The 20,975-nt window shown below is 38.0% G+C and overlaps 1 protein-coding gene across 1 annotated transcript; it reads left to right on the top strand.

Moving 5' to 3' along the window:
• Nucleotides 1-1,363: 1,363 nt before the first annotated feature.
• LOC311289932 (uncharacterized protein) lies at nucleotides 1,364-18,991 on the top strand. The gene is made up of 3 exons (XM_084408211.1): nucleotides 1,364-1,424; nucleotides 2,080-2,217; nucleotides 16,846-18,991. Exons 2-3 carry the CDS (start codon nucleotides 2,133-2,135, stop codon nucleotides 18,435-18,437), a joined length of 1,677 nt encoding a protein of 558 aa, XP_084264337.1. The 5' UTR covers nucleotides 1,364-1,424; nucleotides 2,080-2,132; the 3' UTR covers nucleotides 18,438-18,991.
• Nucleotides 18,992-20,975: the final 1,984 nt, after the last annotated feature.

Here is a 20,975-nt window from a genome sequence, read left to right as displayed (position 1 = left end):
TTATTTCAGTTTATAGTCTAGTTTACAGAAGAATATGATTATATTATTTTATGAGTGGGGGGCACTAGTTAAATATGAGGTCAGTGATGAATTCTGTCTTATTGCTACTGGTAATTATATTTTTTTTGCTTATGATGATTATTAAGGTGTACTTTTATTAATGATAGCCTATTGATAATTTAACCTATATGTTTCTTATTGAATGTTTGCCACAGTGCTCACAATTGTTGTTATCTGTTCTTCACGTCCAATATACAGTTTACAGTCCAGTTTTCACAAGAATATAATGTATTATTTTATTTTATGAGTAGGAGGCACTAGATGACAGTTTAAGATGATGTCAGTGATGCATTGTACATTATTTCTACTGGTAATGACTTTATTTTTTACTATGATGATTTGATATTTGATGATATGGGGATGGGGTACTTTTAATAATGATATTGCTTAATTGTACCTTATATTCCTTGAAAAATGTTTATCACAGTGCTCAGGATTGTTCTTTTTTGGACCAGATAGTTTAAGTTTTTAAGCAAGAAGCCATTGACTTGAGTGGTATACATTTTGGAAGTGTATGTTGCAATGAGGCCACTGTCACCACCGTCAGATTAGTGTCACCACCGTCAGAGGGAGTTTTATTTGTTTTAAATGAATATACTTACAATGTTTCTTCAGTGCTGTTGAGTTATTAAAGTAATAGTCTCTTTTAATACAAAAATATGTTTGTTAAATAAAAAAACATTACTTTTTCTATTTAGGCTTAAAGTAAACATTGTATGATGTTAGATCTTTTAAAGGAGTACACATGAAACAGTATTAAAAAATGAACAAACGTGAATATTCAACATTTAACAGCATATATGTGTACTAAGAATGCCAGATAATGATTTAAAAACTATAAATACATATTAGACCAAAAAAAAAAAAAAAAAAAATTGTATTGTGTCTGACGGTGTTGACAAAAACAAAGTAATAACTGGAAAAATGCCTATTTTCAAAAAATAAAAAAATATAATAATAAAAAAAAATTATATATATATATATATATATTATATATATATATATATATATATATATACACATATATATACATACAAAATGAGGAGGTGTATAGACCTTGGTCTATAATGATATAGCTTCAGATTTTGTAATTTAACTAACTTTTTCTTTTCAAAATTAAAACCTGTTTTATCCAAATTCCAAATAAGTTTTTTTTTTTTTGTGTAGTAGCCTATAATATAATCGATAGGGTACACATGTGCTGAATACCTCAGAAGTAACTTAACCCTGAAACAAACTGCTTACCCCGGTGTCGCATAACCTGCTTTCTTAAAAATCCTCCTGGACTTTTATTTTGGTGTGGTCGTGTGACGTCATAAACATGCGCTGCGCTCCTGCGTCTGTTGTGATTCGGCTAATGAAAGGTTTGTGTTTTTTAAACGTTTGTGATTTGGTTAATATTTGGTGTTTAAATGGGAATGATTGTTTAATCGATGTATAGCATTTACAAATAATAAATAATGAATGCAACATGTATGAATGTTATTTTTGGTGAGTATAAAACCGCATCCACGCATGAGTTGCAGAAGGGGTACGTCTCATTTCGCTCCCTATCTCCCTATATCGTGAAATCAAATAAAGTATATCGTAAACTGAAATTCGATCTCTGACAAGTAGTGATTGGAGATTCAAAGCTTTGGAGCTCTCGAAACTGTTTCAAAACAAGTAACGTTTGACAACTTTTACAAACTAACTGATTTCCCCACATTAAATCATATTAAATATTATCTACAAATTATTAAATACCAAATATATCATTAATACTAAATATGAAGATTATGTAAACAGCTAAATAAATTTTATAGAATGAATATGTTTAGATTCAATATGAAAAGTCTAGCAAAATTTATTTGTAATATATTAGGTTTGATCGAGACATTTAGCGTCTGACTGACTCCCTTACCAGTACACCAACTACTGAACTAGGGAGCTAATTGAGACATACTCAGAAATTTAGTTTGGATTTATTTTTCTTTCTTTTAATTATTCACATCTTAAACAAAGTGTTTAAACACACAGAAAAAAAAATCCTGGTGATGCAACTGAAATCCATGTGACATACGATTATAAAGATGGCGTTTATTAAAGAGGAGAGTGAAGACATGAAGATTGAAGAAGTATTCAGAGTGAAAGAGGAAGATACTGAGGAACAAACAGGTTGGTTTTATTCTCAAAGCTGAACTCTGTCCCTTGATCCTTATTAAAATGTTGACCTCAAAAGTGCTCTCTGCATCAAATCAGTAACTGTGTCCCAAGTCAGGGTCTGCATCCTTCAAAGGTCGCATTTGAAGGCTGATTGTGTCACAGCAGCAGGGTCACTTGTCAGACAAGTCAGCAGAAGGGTCCTTCGAATTCGGCCTACCGTCCTTCTTTCCCCCGGCTGCGAAGGATAGAATGAGTGGATCCTTCGCAGCCTAGCCTATCCCACGCCGGTGGTGACAGTATTTTTTAATTTCAAAGAAAATTGCGGGTTCTTCTGTGGCGGCCGAAGAATACATGTATAAAATGTAAGTATTGTTTACATTTACTCAAATGGCTATCGAAACAAGGGCCACGTAAAAACATGAAATTTGCTGGACTTTCGGGCACTTGTAAATAAATATCACCATACTCTGAAGAGTGCTACGGGTTGAGCCATCATTTTTATTCAGAGTATGGTGGTATTTATTTAAAAGTGCCCGAAAGTCCAATAATCCTGCAGTGAATATATATATATTCATAGGGTGGCCCAAAAAAACTTTTTTCTCTTTTCTCCCAATTTGAACCCTGCATTTTGGTCTACCACCAGTTTAAGTTATCACATAAATAAATAATTGGCTAAATTAAATGATATTTAAGGGTTGCACAAGACAAAAGAAAAATCACTTGATTAGCGGTATATAAATATATTTGCTGAAATGTCAATCTTTATGTTGTTTATTCCTTAAACTTAACATGGAGCTACATAAAGGACATATAAGCATAAACTGCAACTTATTTGGTACATATTATAGAGAACTTACCATTTTAATAGTGAATATTATTACACAACAATCTTATACTAATGTATTTCTACAAGTCTGTTCAATTTGCTAATTCAGATGGAGAATTGAAGAGTTCAGATGCAAAAGCCTCTAAGTGCCATCTGAAATTTTCTTCTAGAATGATCATTTTTATCAGGCTCGTATATTTAAGTTCAATAATTTCACTTAAATGGCAATGCAAATTACCTATTAATTGTCATTTAAGTGAAATCACTTAACCTAAATATACAAGCTTTATAAAAATGATCATTCTAGAAGAAAATTTCAGATGGCACTTAGAGGCTTTTGCATCTGAACTCTTCAATTGGCAAGACCTTTGACAATTGTGCTTTTGTTTGAGTCAGGATAGCTTTCTCTGGTGTTTAACCACCTGTAGTAAGGAATTGTTTCTGTTCTTCTGATTTGGTTAATATAGCATTAAAGTCCTGTAGCCTATCAACTTGATGCCCCTTTCTGCAGTGTCATTCACAACTTTTAGGGATTGAACTATCTTCTCTGCTCTGAATGTGAATTCCTCATTTTCCTTCCATGTCTCAGGCTGTGTTTGTAAGAACGACTCTGGTAGGCCAAGAATTGTGAAGAATGAATTTGTATTCATTGTCACAAAATTGCTGAGGGTCTTCTGTTCATAGTTCCCATGTGCATCAAGTCGGTGAAGTGGATCATCTGATCCTTCTTTCTCTCGCATGTTCCTCACCATCTGCATCTTCTCATGTGCATCAACATTGTCGTCAAAGAATGCGAGCCCCATCATCACTTCACTCAAGTACCAGAGGTGTTGCTTGAATGCAGTCAAGTGCTGCTTCCTTGACAGTTGGATTACTGTAAGCGTACAAAACTTGCATGAACTGTAGGTCATTTGAAGGTGCTCCAGCTGCTGAGGGTGCTGTAAACCAAGCCCAGATATAGACTTTTGTCACAAACAATAGGAACTGTAGGATGCCACGTTCTTCAGATGCTCTCAGTTTAAACTGTTTCCTGAACAGCCACATTTTGAAACAGTAGAGAACTCGTGCCATCCAGCGTGCTCTGTGTAGTGCACCAGGAGCCTGAATATGCACCCCTCGTGCTGGAGATCCACCAAGAAAGATAACAGCAAGCTCTAGAAATTCTTTGTAGTCATCTCTTTGCTGCTTTTGCTCAAGTTGTTTCTTTACAAACTGTAATATTTCATCTTTGAAAGGGGCAACCTCTGGCATTTCAGAAGCTGTGGAGAAAGATGCAGCATCAATTGAAGACCATTTCTCCTTAAAGCGCTTAAAGATGGCAATATCTGGTCCAGAAGAGGTTGATATGCGCAGTGCAGTGAAAACTTTCTCTAGGATGATTTCTAAAACATGGTGACGACATGCAAAGTGAAGAAGACTTTGTTCTAGGGCCCGTTCTATTAGTACACAGGCACCTTTGAGGCGCCCTGTGTTGCTGGCGGTTGTGTCAAAGCAGAGACCTTTGACATTTCTGGATATATTCCATTCATCTAGACAAGCTATGACAGCATCAGCTTGTGCTTGACTTGTTCCAGACTCAAGTTTTGGTACACCCAACAGCTGATCAACATCATATCCTGTAACAATAACAGGTAGTCTGTCAACTTTCTCTTGTCCAGTTAGATCAGGAAGCAGCTTGCCATCCCAATGGACTGTCAGTGGTACCTGTGGACTAAAACTGGCCTTGATTTTCTTTTCTGTCTTTTCTCGATTTGCTGATCGTGCACGATGAATTGAGCTATGGCTAACTGTGATGTCGTTTACATCATGGCCAAGTGAAGCCTGGCGATCAGTGACTTTTGACCTATCAAGTGCTGCAGCTACATCTTCTAGGGACTTTCGTTTTGGGCTCTCTGTGGATCGTGTCCTCTTTCTTGATTGATCCAAGTCAACATCAGAATCTTGAGATTCATTATTTGAGCTACTGCCAGAAGTTGCCACAGCTGCCACACACTACTACAACTTGCTGTCAAAGCTTCTTGCTCGAGGTTTGCTTTTTGGTGAAATTCTTGAAGTGATTCTTTTTTTTGGGCCTTTTGTTCTTGCTTTTTTGCCCAACTTTTATCTACACAAGTCATGTAACTTCTACGTCCTTTTCTTTGCTCAGTCAGAAAGTCTCTGTCCTCGGCCAGGGGAGTGAGTTTATCAGCATCTTGATGGGCAATATTGAAAATCGTATTGAGCTTTTCATTGAAAGCTTCTTCATTAGCAGCTTGCTTTTCAGTACGACGGTTAATGGCCTTCTTTAGCGTTTGCCACTCTGTATGGACCTTAAGAAGGTGTTTTTCAATGTCATTGCTGCGACTAGTTGGTATGCCAGCCCTCTGCCAGAATTCAATCACCTCTGTCACTGTAAGACGTGCACTGTCTTTCAGATTTACTTTCTGGTCTTTATGATAGTAAAAGAAGACTGAAAGTGTTTCTCGAAGTGTGGGGAGCTTTGTCCTTTGCTCAGTAGTCTCATTTACTGGACCAATCAACCAGCTATTTGTTCTTGCTCTTGTTTTTGGCTTGGTGATATCCCCACTGCTGCAGGATGCCATGTCTGTTTAAAAGTATATTTAATTGTTTAGTACAAAGCAGTCAAAGGTCAATAACTGCAGTTTTCTTTAAATTAATATACATTAACATTAAAGAGCATCTTGCAGGTTAGAAGACCCAACAAGTCAATGTATAGAAAAATAATGTAGGAACTAGATTTTCTTTAAATAAAAATTATAAATACGCTACAGTGGCTTCTGGAGTCGTTTTTGTGAGAAAATGTTACTTCCGCATCTGAAAATGGGCGTGACGTAGCACGAGGGAGAGCAGTCGATTCAAACAACGGAAAAATGGATTGCAATGACATTTCGGACGCTGAGGAAATTGTTGACGGACCACAGCCATACAATTATGAGCCTGCTAGGCTGCCAAGAGAGCAGGGACAGGCCAGGATTAATGTTAGACAGAACATATTGGAACTTACAATAACAGAAACTAAGCTTTGATCAGGCGTTTGTCATGCGCATTAATATCCGCCCAGACTAACGTTACGTGATATAACTTAGCGGTTTCTCATCGAGAGACAGAGAGATATTTATTCCTGATACATTTTTTGTTCCATAGGTGCTTGTGTGGGAAATGCGAGGCAATGTTTACAGCTGAGGAAAGTCAGTGTTGCAGGGAGGTGGATGCATACTGGGCCTTAGTGGAAAATGCCAAACTTCCATGGTTGCAGTTAGTGTTACTACAGTAAAGCCATGGTGAATGTTGCTGATCTGTGGACACTGGATAGTTCGTTCATTCATTGCACAATGTTTATTCCTGGTTTCCACGTCAGCGCTGTTTGATCCGTTATTAACGGAGAAATGTGAATATTTCTCACTAGATCTCGCAGCGATGTTATTACTTCAGTGGCGAATTCAAATGCTTTATTTACTGGATCTCGCAGTTACAGTGTTGCTTGATCAGGCTCGTGCTGCACTGGTCCAAACTGGTAAACGGTCCACACAAACACAATAACGAGTAGCTCAGTTTCGTTCCGCTTACATTGCGTTTGCCAGTTGATGTTGTGCTCGCGCCTACATCCGGCGGGAGAACCCGAAGATGTGTGCACTGAAGGAACCGCACCAGCTCTGAGTCTCACCCGGTTCTTACTTCGGTATCCCATGTTGAACTTCTTCATATCGCCGGGACGATAATCCTCCGATCTGAAGTGAACGCTACACACGACCGCGTTTTCCGAAGCTGACGCGAAAGAGAAATCCCGTCTCTTCACCTGCACAAACCCGAAAGATAGCACCGTCCCTTTTCTTGTTAGGAAACCGGTGGACTCGATGTCCTGACAGGCTGGAGTTTTTGCAAGCTCCACAAACACAAAAATTTACCATGGCGATGATAAATTGAAATACAAAAACCGCTCTTACTGAATACCAACCTACTCTGCACTGAGCTGCCTCTCCCTCTTGTGACGTAAAATGACGCGATGTTGAAAAAAAGCGGTTTGTACGAGCAGTCAAAGAAACGCTCACTTTATCTACTCAATTGGTGTCCTTATGTCGTTTTAAAACATTTTAAATCCTGCATTATCTTTTCATATGGTATTTTCATACACGGTTATATATTCATTTAGATTTTATTTTTTTTTACCTGCAAGATGCTCTTTAACACGCTTTTACATTTAATTCGCAAAAAAAAAAAAAAAATTCTCCAATTGTGATTTATCATTAAAATAGAAATCCCTGATTAAAATAATCAAGATATATTCAAACTATATAACAAAAATATACTTGCCAGTAATATCAGTATTTTAGTAATATCAAGTTGACTCACCACCTCACTGCGACTTCAGCTAGCAAGGAATGTTCCCCTTGACCAATCTGCGTCTAATTGTGCAAAGCCTTCTCTGATTCTTCATTTCTTGGCTTTCCATGGCTTTCTGTTCTTCCAGAGTATTTCCTCAGCAGTCATATACTTTTGACTGAGGTAACAAGTTCATCTTTGCTTAGGCAGCGGTCAGCATTTGGTACACTATTCTGCCTTTTGCTGCCTTGTTACAGCTGTTGTTTAAATCATTCAATGGCAATAGTGTCTCAAGAGAATATTACTTATTAATGAAATATATGGGATTATTTGTAGAAAATAAGTAAATTTTTCATGAATATATACCAGATTACAGGGACAAGCAATGTAATAATCTGACACGGCTTTGCCATTTAACATTGTTTAAGTGAAAATTCTCAAAACTTCAAGTTGCTTGTGCAACCTCTAAATCATCTTCAATTTAGCTGAAATTTTAACCCTATTCTAACCCTATTCCTTTATCGTCCATGTTTGCAAGGTTCAAATCATAGAATTTATCACTTTTTTTGCTTATTTTTATGGGCCACCCTTATATATATATATATATATATATATATATATATATATATATATATATATATATATATATATAATACATAGATACATACATACACATCTTTTTTTATTTATTTTTTGGTGTGTGGTATGTATGTATGTATGTATGCATGTGTGTATATATATATATATATATATATATATATATATATATATATATATATATAGCCTAGAAAATCGCAACTTTACATTTTCCGTCGGTCTTAGTACACGATGTAACAGAAGAGTCAAGTTTTAAATAGGAAAAATATCAAAACTCTTTGGTCATTTTTTTGAGAGAGATGCTAATGGTCCTGTCCGATTCAATGATCTATGCTAAGCTATGCTAAAAGTGGTACCGCCAGACCCGGAGATCGGCTGAATGGATTCGAAAACGGTAAAACTCAACTGTTTAACTCTGGGGGAGTTAGATGAGTAAAATAAGCCTATTTCCCAAAAAAGTGGAGTATCCCTTTAATGAGTGAGTCATTGAGTAATTTATTCGAACGATTTATTCAAACGATTCATTCAAACGGCTGATTCATTCAGGGATGATGCGGTTGTAAATGAATAGAAATTCATTGAATCTTTGACTCAACTGATTCGTTCAAAACACTGAATCATTCGGTAATGAAACAAGGTTGAGTTTTCCTTTGAGATGCGCTGTTGAACTATTTTTGCTGCTGAAATAGAACAAAAAATGCCAATATTGTGTCTAAAATTCAACTGACTTAATATGAATTACTTGTTTATTGACCTGTAATATGAAATCCGTGTCACATTTTCAATCGTGATGGTATTCAGCGCTCTTGGTCATGTGATGTTGCTTAACTTTATCATATGTTATAAAAACTCCACATTTTGAATGTTTCATTTGTTTCCAAATTAGGTGCGCACAACCGTGTTATCGTCAGTAGCCTACATTATATATTATATTAGGTTATTGTATTCACTATCAGTCGCCACTTACACTAAATGAATGCAGAATAATAATTTTTTGTTATTGACGTTTTAATCAGGCTATTTGTCTGGTTCACTGTTCACTTGCCCCTTCAAAAAATCCACTTAATGAAGTAAATGTAATTAATGTAATCCACTTAATGAAGTAATCCGCGTAAATGTCGAGCCTGTAATACATATCAAAACATATTTTAAATATGATTTACTATATTTCATTATAGCACTCATCAGCCTGCAGCATCCAAGACAATGTTTACTGTAAACAACACAGACAGAACAGCACAAACAAACTATAGGCTCATAGCAGAACTCATGTCTCCATTTGTGTTTAAAATTGTTACAGTTTTTAGACTTTAAAAACATTTATCACCACTTGTGATTCACAAAGTGAAAATTAATTTTAAGAAGTTTGTTTCTATCCAGTTGGCTATTGGCTTTTACTGATAAAACAGACACTTTACTCTTGTTCTGAGGACATAGTTTAACCTGCTGTCTTATTTGACTTTTATTATCATTTGTTTACACAACAGCTCTGACAAAAAAATATGATAAAAGGTTTTGAGTTGAACACCAAATTACAAAAACTGTGTGTGTGTGTGTGTGTGTGTGTGTGTGTGTGTGTGTTCAGTTTTAAATATAGCCTATGCTGTGTAAGTTATATACTTTTGAAAATGATAGGCCAATAACTTTAAACAAGCATTTAAAGGTACAATATGTATCTGATCAATGTGCAATGAATCACGGGGTAGGCAAGGCCGTGAAGGATCCATCTGTTGTAACCTTAAAGGGATATTTCACCACTGGAAAGATGAATGTGTATTTAAATTGGGTCATTTATGTAGTAGAAATGTGAAATTATTTTAGAAGTTGGTGCCTTCTAGACTGAGAAAAGCCAGAAAATGTATTTTTGGCTCATGTGGATGAAAGACAACAACTCCCAGAATGCACTTGCTTCGCTGCCCTATGAGGCCACTCCCAAGCCACGCCTACCGGTTACAGAGGGCAGTATCGGAAGAAGTGATCCAACTAGGCTACTAGTTGACTCGAAACTGCAAAGACGCCGTTTTATCGTGAGATCCCCCTGTGGGCGGGTTGAAAACATGCAGAACTAGCTCCTACTACTGGCTGTAGTCTCTAGTCTCTGGCCAAAAAAGCCTCCGATAACGCAAAATGACGATTTTTGTGTCATCTGAGGTTTTTTCCCAGACACACAATACAGAAATCTCTCGTATCAGGGGGACATGAGGGAGGGAAGCACGGTCATTTGAGAATACTACCGGGTTTCTACTGATACAAAGCTTAATGCTAATCGGTGAAGTATCCCTTTAATTTCACGGGAAACAAAGGACGCATTTGTTGGCCGCGGCCTTCGAAGGATGCAGCCCCTGAATTGGGACACAGCTATGGTCTTGTAAACACAACTTTATTTCCTGGGAGGAATTCCAGAAAGCAGGGTAAACTCATCACATAACTTTAAAGGTATAATGGAGGATTTTCCCGAATTTTTTAAAAGAACCGCCCTCTTCACTTTTTGAAAAAATGCACATGAACAACAGTCTACCTGCTCCCGAGAGGGAACGCCTATTAAACGTGCACGAGAGAGCATGCACAAGCCTAGTGCGTGACTTGTGCCAGGGCTAGCATCGCTAATCATAGCTTACATTAACTTTTACTAGCAGTGATTTTAAATGGATTTCTCCAAATAGCATGCCAAACTTTACCTGTCGAGTAGAAACTTCGCGACTGAGGCATCAGTGGGAAGCCCAACCTGTGCTTTTAGCGCACGCCAGCGTGTGAAATATTCTCCCAAAAACACTCTGGGTCTTGTTTCTTTCTTCAGAGGCCTTTCTCTTCTTGTCATACAATTCGTAGACACTTTTTCCTCTTGCGACTAGGGGTGTGCATTGGCACTGCCCTCACGATTCGATTCGATTACGATTCACCAGGTAACGATTCGATTCAATTCGATTCTACGATGCATTGCGATGCATCAAAATTCTACTGCACACAACAAGGCAAAATTTTCATCAGTCATGAGGCAATACAAGCAGTCAGATATTGAACAACAGATTTTATTGGCTGCTATGTGTGTATTATCACTCTCCTGTATCTTTGACATAAATGTCATTAAATCAAATAAAATTGAATGGTACAGGGTATTGGATATGACATTTTCAAACCTGAAAAAGAAAGCATAAATCACTGCTTTCAGTGCTTTGAATGAGAAATGTTTCTCTTCTCTCTGCTTGAGAACCATTTGAAATTAAATTTCAACTTTATTGTCCAACTCATGGCCAGAAAATAAACAGTGTAGGGTGTAACGGTTCACAAAATTCATGGTTCGGTTCAATACGATACACTTGTGTCACGGTTCGGTACGTTTTCGATACAGCAAAAAGAAAGAAATGCCAGAGAAATTTCCTTGATTTTTTTTTTTTTTTAATTCTTTTTTTATTAGAACTAACATCATAAAGTATGACTTTTTTTTTTTTTTTTGAGCAATGATGGAGCTATAATTGACTCTTCTTAGGAGCATATAAAACAAAACAGCTCCTTGGAAAAAATTAAATGTAATATTTTGTGCTTATAAACAAATGTTTATTTTAGTTCAGATTAACATTTGAGGGCAGCAATGTTATTCATAATGACGAAATAAATCCGACATAACGTTACTTGAAAGCATTATAGCCTACAATTCCTGCCAAACTTCCAAAGTTACAGTTAGTTTTACTACAGTAAATCCATGGTGAATATTGCAGATCTGTGGACACTGGATAATCATAGTTCATTCATGTCACAATGTTTCTTCCTGGTTTCCACGTCAGCGCTGTTTGATCCGTTAATAACGGAGAAATGTGAATATTTCTCACTAGATCTCGCAGCGATGTTATTACTTTAGTGGCGAGTTCAAATGCTTTCTTTACTGGATCTCTTAGCGTTGTGTAGTATAAGATCGGCTCGCGCTGCGTTGGTCCAAACTGATAAACAGTCCGTCACGAGTAGCTCAGTTTCGTTCCGCTTACATTGCGTTTGCCATTTGATGTTGTGGTCGCGCCAGCATCTACATTATGAGCGCGCTCGCGACGCGCTTACATTTGAAATAACCGTTCGGTTTGAAAATGCGTGCCTTGTACCGAACGGTTTAGTACGAATATGCATACCGTTACACCCCTAAAACAGTGACATAATCGATTATGGCACTTTGCCGCATCGATGCTGAATCGTGCATGCCCCGCATTGCGATGCATCGCCGAATCGATTATTGTTGACACCACTACTTGCGACCCTCAGACATTTTGAAAAAACCCGGTGAGAATGGCGAGCTTCAACGAATGACTGAAAAACCGTAGCTCACCACACATATACACCTGAAAGTGCGCATGCGCAGAAAGCGAAAACTACCTAGGGACGAGCACGTACGACGGCCTTACGTAAACATATCACCAGAATGATTGACAACTAGGAGGACCAATAGTCTTGATGATCCACCCGGAAAAAGAAAATCCTCCACTATACCTTTAAGCTTATTAACACAAAATTTTCTTATTTGAGGTAATCAGTTCCAAAAATGTGGCCAGGAATAAGTTCAGTGGAAATGGATGCTTAGAAGCGCACCATGATTTTTTTTTTTCAGTTAAAACAGCTCACGCATGCATTTTAGTCTGGGACTAGGCTTAAGCCTTGTTTGTGAAACTGGGGGAATACTTCTGAAGTAAATTCTGGAGCAAGTTAATGTTCAGTTTTTGGAAACAACTACTTAAAGTGATCACACAGATACAGAAACACACATGTATATATATATAAATAACCGATCCCATATATCCCGATCCCAACCAGATATATATATATACACACACACGCACACGCGCACACACACACACACACACACACACACACACACACACACACACACACACACACACACAAACACACATGCTTTATGTAAAACCAATACAAAAAAAGGAGCAGTTAAGAGCAGTGTGTGTTTTTATAGATTTTTTTTAATTAACATTAAGGACACAGACAGCAGCGGGTATATTAGGCTGCTGACACTTTAAAATCTAAGGTAGAGGTCTGCACTCCCGCGGGAGTCCCGCGGGACCCGCGGGTCGCGACGCAAAACAGTGCGGCGCGGGACAAATTTTGAAAGGTCATTGCGGGCGCGGGCGGGATGATCCGGTGCACTTGCGGGTGCGGGCGGGAGGGATGATACGCTGCACTCCCGCAAATTAAATATTAGTGTAAAGTAAAATATATAAATGGTTAAAGTAGCGTTCATAATTTGTACTTGTGAGAGAGATTCTGTTTGTCAGCAATAAAAACGTTTTAAGCAATCTAAACTTGTGGATGTTGTCGTTTGGGGTAGAGGGGGGCGTAATCTCGCGCACACTTGTTTAGAGACAATTCCTTCCCGCTGCTCCGTGTTCGAATACTTCATTCAAGTTCAAAATAGACATCATGGACGAGGAACAGACTCAGAGCACCTCAGATATAGCCCTAAGCGCTTACAGTGTAAATCGTCAACCGCTGAACTTTTAGTCATCCTAACAACAAACAGAGCGTAATGTAGTGCATCAGAGCAGCATCAAGAATATCAAGTGCGCAACGCTGCTCAACGCTGCAAAAAAGCACATCGCTTTAATGCAAAATGGAAAAATATAAATAAAACTGTAATATGCACATGATTAGGTAATCACGGCTGCTGTAATCTTATTCACATTTCTTTTTCTGATTAATTGTTTTGCTCTATGAGAGACACAATTTAACAAAATTATTCGGGGCTAAAAACGTCCTAGCGCCGCCCCTGATCCTGCCTGCCGTCTTGCGGGCATTTGCGGGCGGGAGCGGGACATAATATCACAGATGCGGGCGGGAGCGGGACTAAAAATGACAAATCTTTGCGGGAGCGGGCGGGAGCGGTACTAAACACTGCGGGAGCGGGCGGGAGCGGGACTGAAAATTGTGTCCCGCGCAGGTCTCTAATCTAAGGTCCAGTGTATTCTAGGGATGCACTGAAATGAAAATTGTGGGCATGAAATTTCATGTCAGCACATTATTTGAGCAGACTTTGCTTTTCCAGTGAGCGTGAGCGGTACATGAGTGGAGCGTTTGGGCCGTAAGCGACTGTACGGAGCAGAACACTGAGCAGATGGGTGCCGATACAGACTTACCTGCTCGGCCAGAGTCACTTCAAAGTTGTGCATCTTCGGATGCGGAGCCGCTCGCAAAGTTTCAATAAAATGCTGCGCGAGAGTGAAACCTGAGTGCTGAACACAGAGGGGCGGGGTGGCATATATTTTTGCCAATTTTTTTAAGCCTTTTTTCTCTTTCGGACAAAAATCAAAAATGCCATTTTCAGCTGATCATTTTAGGCGGACGAAATTTTGGTGCATCCCTTGTAGGGGTGTGACAAGATCTCGTGCCACAAGATTCCACGATATTAAACCGTGACGAGATTTCTGATTGAGGTGAAAAGCTGTCCCGTGTTATCGCCATTACAGAGCGTGAGGGTGAAATTAGCATAGACTTGATTACATTACCGCCTCTATTTTTTATAGAAATGAAAAACATTTAATTCAGTTGGATAACGGTCGCTTCAATTGTAAACTATTGTAAACGTCTGCTCTCATCCGTCCTGGATGAGAGCAGACGTTTACAATAGTTTACAACTGACCTGGAGAGTCGCACACAGTGCAGCAGGAATCACAGTTCACTGATCACGTGAAGAGAGTAAGGCGAGATGACTGACAAGACCATGTGGAGGATTCGTTGCGCAACAGAGCCTAAGTATCTGATAAATGTCTTATCTTGTAGAATGCGCGCTCAGCACTGAGAATGTGTGATTGTGAATTTAAAGCGAAACGCAAGCTCCCTGATGCGCGCAAATTAGACTACATACAATAGCCTGTCTCCCAATATCAAACCTATCTTAAGGTACGTTTACACAACAACGATATGCTTAAAACGGAGAAGTTTTTCCTTTCTGTTTTCCACGTACAGATTACACAATTGTCAAAATGGTCCCCATTCACACGGATCCGCGAAAACGACTAAAAACTAATTCTGCTGCCAGGCCACTAGATGGCAATGAAACACTATAGACTGAACAAGTAGTACGCATGTGCATGACGTCATCATCCTCAGAGATTCGCGTTTTTTTGTTGTTTACACAGAGACCGTTTTCAAAAACTTGAACTTTGAAACCCGTTTTCAAAAGTTTGTGTTTTCAGCTGTTGTCATGTAAATGAACGGTCAAAACGCATAAAAAGTTTTACGTTTTTAGTTGAAACCGGTGTCGTGTATACAGTCCCTTAGGCTGGGCTGTGTAGTTATAACCACCTCTTAAGCATATAATTCATTTGGGGTATATCAAAATAGCAATCTTTGGTCTTATTAATCTATTACTTGTTCCAGAGAAAAAAAACGATTTGGCTAATGGTTTCAAAACTTTATATTTAGGCTATATTTAACTTGAATCCTGTACTAGAGCAGTGCTTTTGTACGTTTGACTGAATTGTTTGCTTGTGTTTATTTCCTATTGTCTTATAATGGCTATTGTTGTTAATTTAAATATTGTTGTTCAATAAATATTGTATATAAATAATATGCCGTATTTGGTATTCGTGATATTTAGTGAAAGTTACATTATTACGCCATTAGATGGCGGCAAAGACTTTGAGTGAGTCTCTGATCAGATCAAGGAACTTGTTTTAGCGCTGTCATGGAAATCCCTGTAACTTTTAAAAGTTAAGGTAAACTATTGATTTACTCAGCAGACATTCAAACTGATTTTTTTTGTAATGGAAATATTGACATCGACCTGAAGAATGAATGCTATATCAGATTACTAGTTACTAGTTTTAGAATTAGTGATGTTTTAGAATTAGTAACGGAGGCTCAACTGTCAAACTGTCAACTTGAGATTTGAATCCGTAGCGGAAGGAAGTAGTTCTGCAAAAAAGAGGGTTTTTAAAGACACTCCCTTGTTGTTTCTTTTTTATTTACTCACCCATCGAACTGATGTATAAATACAATGTCACACTTATGTGTGTGTGTGTGTATACACAGTATGTTAGATGCGATTAATCACAATTAAACAATTTGACAGTCCTAGCTTGATTAGTTCAAAAATGCTTGCGTTTAGACTGGCAAGGATTTTAAAAATCATAAAAAGGATCAACTTTCATGGCAGTGCAACTGAACATGAGAGGAACTGGGTTGGAAAAATAATAAAAAAATGTATGCCAGTTTTCACATTTCTACCGGTTCATTGTGTCTACTGGTATATTGCTCACCTCTAATAATGGAACTGAAATACAGTGAGAAAAGCAGAGGACCTAATAGTGGGCCCTGTGGCACTCTATACCTGTGTTTAATGAAAAGTCCCTTCAATTACACAAATTTGTCAGATACAAGACCTACACAATGCTAATGCTTGTCCAAAAATGCCAAGGAACGTTGTGGCCCTTGTTGCTGAAAGATCTAAAAGCACTAGAAGATGCCAAAATTAGATGCCAAAAGCAGGTAGGTTGTAACTTTAATAAGCAAAGTGTATGTGCTAAGATGGGGCATAAATCCTGACTGAAATATCAAATTCTACAAATACTGTTTCTCTGCAAAACTGAACATAGTTGAGAGGAAACCGTTTTTCCTTTATTTTGGATATAAATGGCAGATCTGAAATCGGTCTATAATTTGCCAGTTTCTTCTGGATCAAGCTGTTTTTTTTTGTAAGATTTTGGGATGTGTCCTAAAGAAAGTGAAGATTTAATATGAAGAGGTGGTTCTGAGATGAGATTAAAGGAAACCCATCTTTCAAGAGCTTAGTCAGTTTCGGATCTGGTATACATGTTGTTGGTTTGGATTATTTGAATGTTTTGATGTCTGTTGCTTTGTGCCATTGAACTTAAGTTAACTTGTATTTGCCGTTTTTGCCCTAGACCTGATGCCGCTGAAAAAGGAGTCTCAAGAACCGAATGAAATGGATGAGAAATATCACTATGAGAAAAATCGTGATTCTGCCAATGGAGAAAAATACACACAGACTGAAAATACTTTCTTACGGAAAAAAGATGAGACAGGAACTAGTAGTTATTTCACCTGCTTTCAGTGTGGAAAGAGTTTCACTGAAAAAGGAAACCTTAAAGTCCATATGAGAATTCATACTGGAGAGAGCCCTTACACCTGCCAACAGTGTAGAAAATGTTTTACTCAAAAAGGAACTCTTAAAAGCCACATGAGAATTCACACCGGAGAGATGCCTTTCACCTGCGAACTTTGTGGAAAGAGCTTCATGCGAGAACTAAACCTTAGATATCACATGAACATTCACAATGGAGTGAAGCCATTCTCATGTGATCAGTGTGAAAAGCGTTTCACACGTAAAGTAGGCCTTAGTAACCATATGAGAGTTCACTCAAAAAATAGTTTTAAATGTCATCAGTGTGGAATGAGTTTCCCAGACATGAATCGATTTAACAGGCATGTGATAATTCACTCTGGAGAGAAGCCTTTCAAATGCCAGCAGTGCGGAAGGGGGTTCAAATATAAGAAAAACCTTAAGACACACATGATAATTCACACTGGAGAGAAGCCTTTCATATGCCATCACTGTGGAAAGAGATTCAGTCATAAAGTAAGCCTTAAGACTCACACAAGACTTCACACTGGAGAGAAGCCTTACACATGCCCTCAATGCAAAAAGAGTTTCACATATAAATCAACCCTTAATGCCCACATGAGAAGTCACACTGGAGAGACCCCTCACACATGCAAACTGTGTGGGAAGAGCTTCTCACAGAAAGGCAATCTTAAGACTCACATGAGAATTCACACTGGAGAGAAGCCGTTCATATGTGGTCAGTGTGGAAATGGTTTCAGATGCAAAGTAACCCTTAATTACCACATGAAGATTCATTCAAGAGAGAACCGTTGTATATGTCAGCAGTGCGGAATGACGTTCACAGACCGTAAACAACTTAAGGATCATGTAATAACTCATATTGGAGAAAACCCTTTCATGTGTCATCATTGTGGAAAGAGTTTCACATTTAAAGGAAACCTCAAGACTCACATGAGACTTCACACTGGAGAGAAGCCTTACACATGCCATCAATGTGAAAAGAGATTCAGGCATAATGTAAGCCTGCAAACTCATGCGAGACTTCACACTGGAGAGAAGCCTTTCGTTTGTCTTGAGTGTGAAAAGAGTTTCACGTATCAACGAGACCTGAAACGTCATTTGCAAACTCATTCTGGAAAGAAATTGCAGTGTGAAAGGAGGTTAACAAAAAGGGATCATTTCAAAAGTCACCTGCCCATTCACTCTGGAGGAAGGCGATTTAATTGTGATCAGTGTAATAAAAGATTTATTTTGTTGTCTCACTTACAGATACATCTGAAAAGTCATGCAGATGTGAGACCCTATTTCTGTTCTATGTGTGGAAAGAGTTTTAAATGGCTCAGCAATTTAAAATGGCACCATAAAATACGTGTCTGTGTGAAATCAAGGCTACGTTCACACCTCAGCTGAATGTGACCCAAATCTAATTTTCTGCAAAAGTTTTATTTTATTTTTGGATAATTTTTAAATGATCAACTGATGCTCCTACAACGTTCGACCTTAGCGTGGTCAGTGATTTGGGGATGGCCAGTTTTTTCTTTTTTTTCTTCCTTCACCTATAATTTGCCTTGAGGCTTCTTTTCCTTTGGCATGTACATATGAATGGTTGTGACAATAACTGACAGTTTTCCAATCTTTCTCTATATATTCATTACCTCAGAATCACACCACTGGCCCTTTTTGTTGTCCTCTTCTTTGTGTGTAGGTTGAAGAGAGCAAACATACATTTGCATGGTCTCTTTATTATTATTATTATTATATTCATTTATTCCCTTCTGTTAAATTTTATTATATTACTCATATTCCTTACTCTTGCAATGTTTTGCTGTTGTTATTTAGTCTTAAGTTTGTTTGGTCTTCATAATTTAGAGATAAGAGGAAGTGAGGTCATTTCAGTGTTTTTGCTGTCACAGGATGATGTTGTGAAGCAGTTTGGTATAATACCACAGATGGACAAAGTCTGACTGAGCATTGAGAATGAAACAATTAAGTTTGTTCAATAAAATTTGCTCATTACCATTATTTTGTCTCCTGCTTTACTCTTGCTTCGGTCTGTCTACACGACTGGGTTCCTGCGGTCTGAGACTGGGTCTAACATTTATCATCTTAAACTTTCCATTTCTTTTCCAGAGGAAATTAAACATGCAATTATGTCAAATGTCATGTTCAAATGACATCCCAAACTGGGTCATGTTCCTCTCTTCCCAGAGTCCTATGTTCCCCAGATGTATATGGCACATAATGAAAATGTGAAAAAGGGCCCTATATTTCCAGGCTCCTGTGTTTCTTATTGTTGCGACCCGGATCAAAGTCACAATATAAAGAGGACACTTTACGAGATGGGTTTCAAAAAAGAAAATGTTTTGACCCTAGACATTATTTGTTTAACTTTAAATGAACTTATAAGATAATAATATAAAAGAATAATAGAACAACAAATGATTAAACTGTTGGAAATTGGGTTTCTGGAGTTCTGGAAACAAAATGGGAGCACAATCTCAAGAACCCACTCTTCTAACAAAGACAAAACAAAAATGAAAGAAAGTGAGACAAAATCCAGGAGCTTCTTAAATAGGTTGTCACAGGTGCTGCCTGTTTTCATTAGAGCAGTCCCGCCCACCAAGGAGAATTCTCCGTCCTAGAATTCTCACAAAAGCAACTGAAGTTAAAAAAGGGGGGCAGGGCTATAACACCTCTACCCAGTAAATAATTAAATAATCTGAATTATTTTATAATAATTTTTTTATTTTTACCAAGCATAACCCCAAACTAGAGGAAAAAGCAAACAAGATAAACCTACAATAAATCAACTTATATGAAAAGAAAAAATACCTACTCATAAATGGGATTTAACCACTTCCAGGGGGCTACATTTATGAAAGAATACAAAATTAGAAACTGACAAGATGTCACAGACGAGAACATAGCATGATGTTTCACACGAGACATTTCTCCATTCTCCTTTCCTTTAATGTAATGAATTTGTAGAGGAAAAAACTGCAGAAATAAACTCACAAAGCACTGATGCAACTCTGCTGTAAAAATGTGATCAGTCATCACCTTATTTGGATTGCCGTGGCTCAAAATGCTGGATGGTCAAAATCAACGCCAAAGCTTCCTTCTCAATTACGGAGTAATTTCTATTTCGAAAAGAAACAAACTGGATGTTCAACACCTCGATCATCATCCTGCAAAAGAGCAGCTTCAACACCATTTTACCTTTTACCTTTGTGCCAATAATAATGACCGTAACTTTTCAAGAAACTAATGCAAATATGAATTGAAACTGAATAAAATATTGAATATGAATAAAAGACGTCACAACACTGACGTCTTCACTTCCAGGTCAAGAAGCTGTCAATCAAAAACTCAGTAGCCAGTGAGAATACACTGCTGCTAGCCCCGCCCCCACGAGAGATATGTTGCCAGAATGGCGAACGAAAACTTCAGAAGCATAAATGAAAAGTCTGGAAGCACATTTGTAAGTTCAGATCAGTGAAAGAAAGATGTGAAAACAGTTAGCAAAACATGCAGTGTATTAAAAACGAAGTAAAAAAATTAGCATTTTGCAAATGCGTTTTTTTTCTTTCTTTTTTTCACAGATATTTTATTCAGTTTCAATTTATATTTGCATTAGTTTCTTGAAAAGTTACGTTCATTATTATTGGCACAAAGGTAATTCCATACACCATCAAATATTCCCCGCGACCAAGCATTGGGCTCGCCTGCAGAACGTCTGATGTCACGGCAGACACGCTCGACTCTTCCTGTCAGCACCAGACTGCTGGAGCCGGCCCCGAAGAACACAAAGCGGGTCACTGCCCAACTCCAAAATAAAAGACTCATTCAAAAGCGATACTACGATGCATCAAGCCGCCCACTACAGCCGCTTGCAGAGGGACAAGTCGTCAGGATGCAGACCATCAAGGGACACGACCACTTGGGCAC

Source organism: Rutilus rutilus (genome assembly GCF_951802725.1).
Source record: "Rutilus rutilus genome assembly, chromosome: 4".
Lineage (NCBI taxonomy): Eukaryota > Metazoa > Chordata > Actinopteri > Cypriniformes > Leuciscidae > Rutilus > Rutilus rutilus.
Note: the sequence above shows the minus strand (reverse complement) of the source record. Positions and strands in the feature narration are given on the sequence as shown.

Bases quoted from the DNA above. Each gene is read 5' to 3' on its own strand.
- LOC311289932 (XM_084408211.1), top strand. From the start codon at position 2,133: ATGGCGTTTATTAAAGAGGAGAGTGAAGACATGAAGATTGAAGAAGTA. The intron at 2,218-16,845 runs GTTGGTTTTATT...TTTTTGCCCTAG, and splicing joins AGATACTGAGGAACAAACAG to ACCTGATGCCGCTGAAAAAG.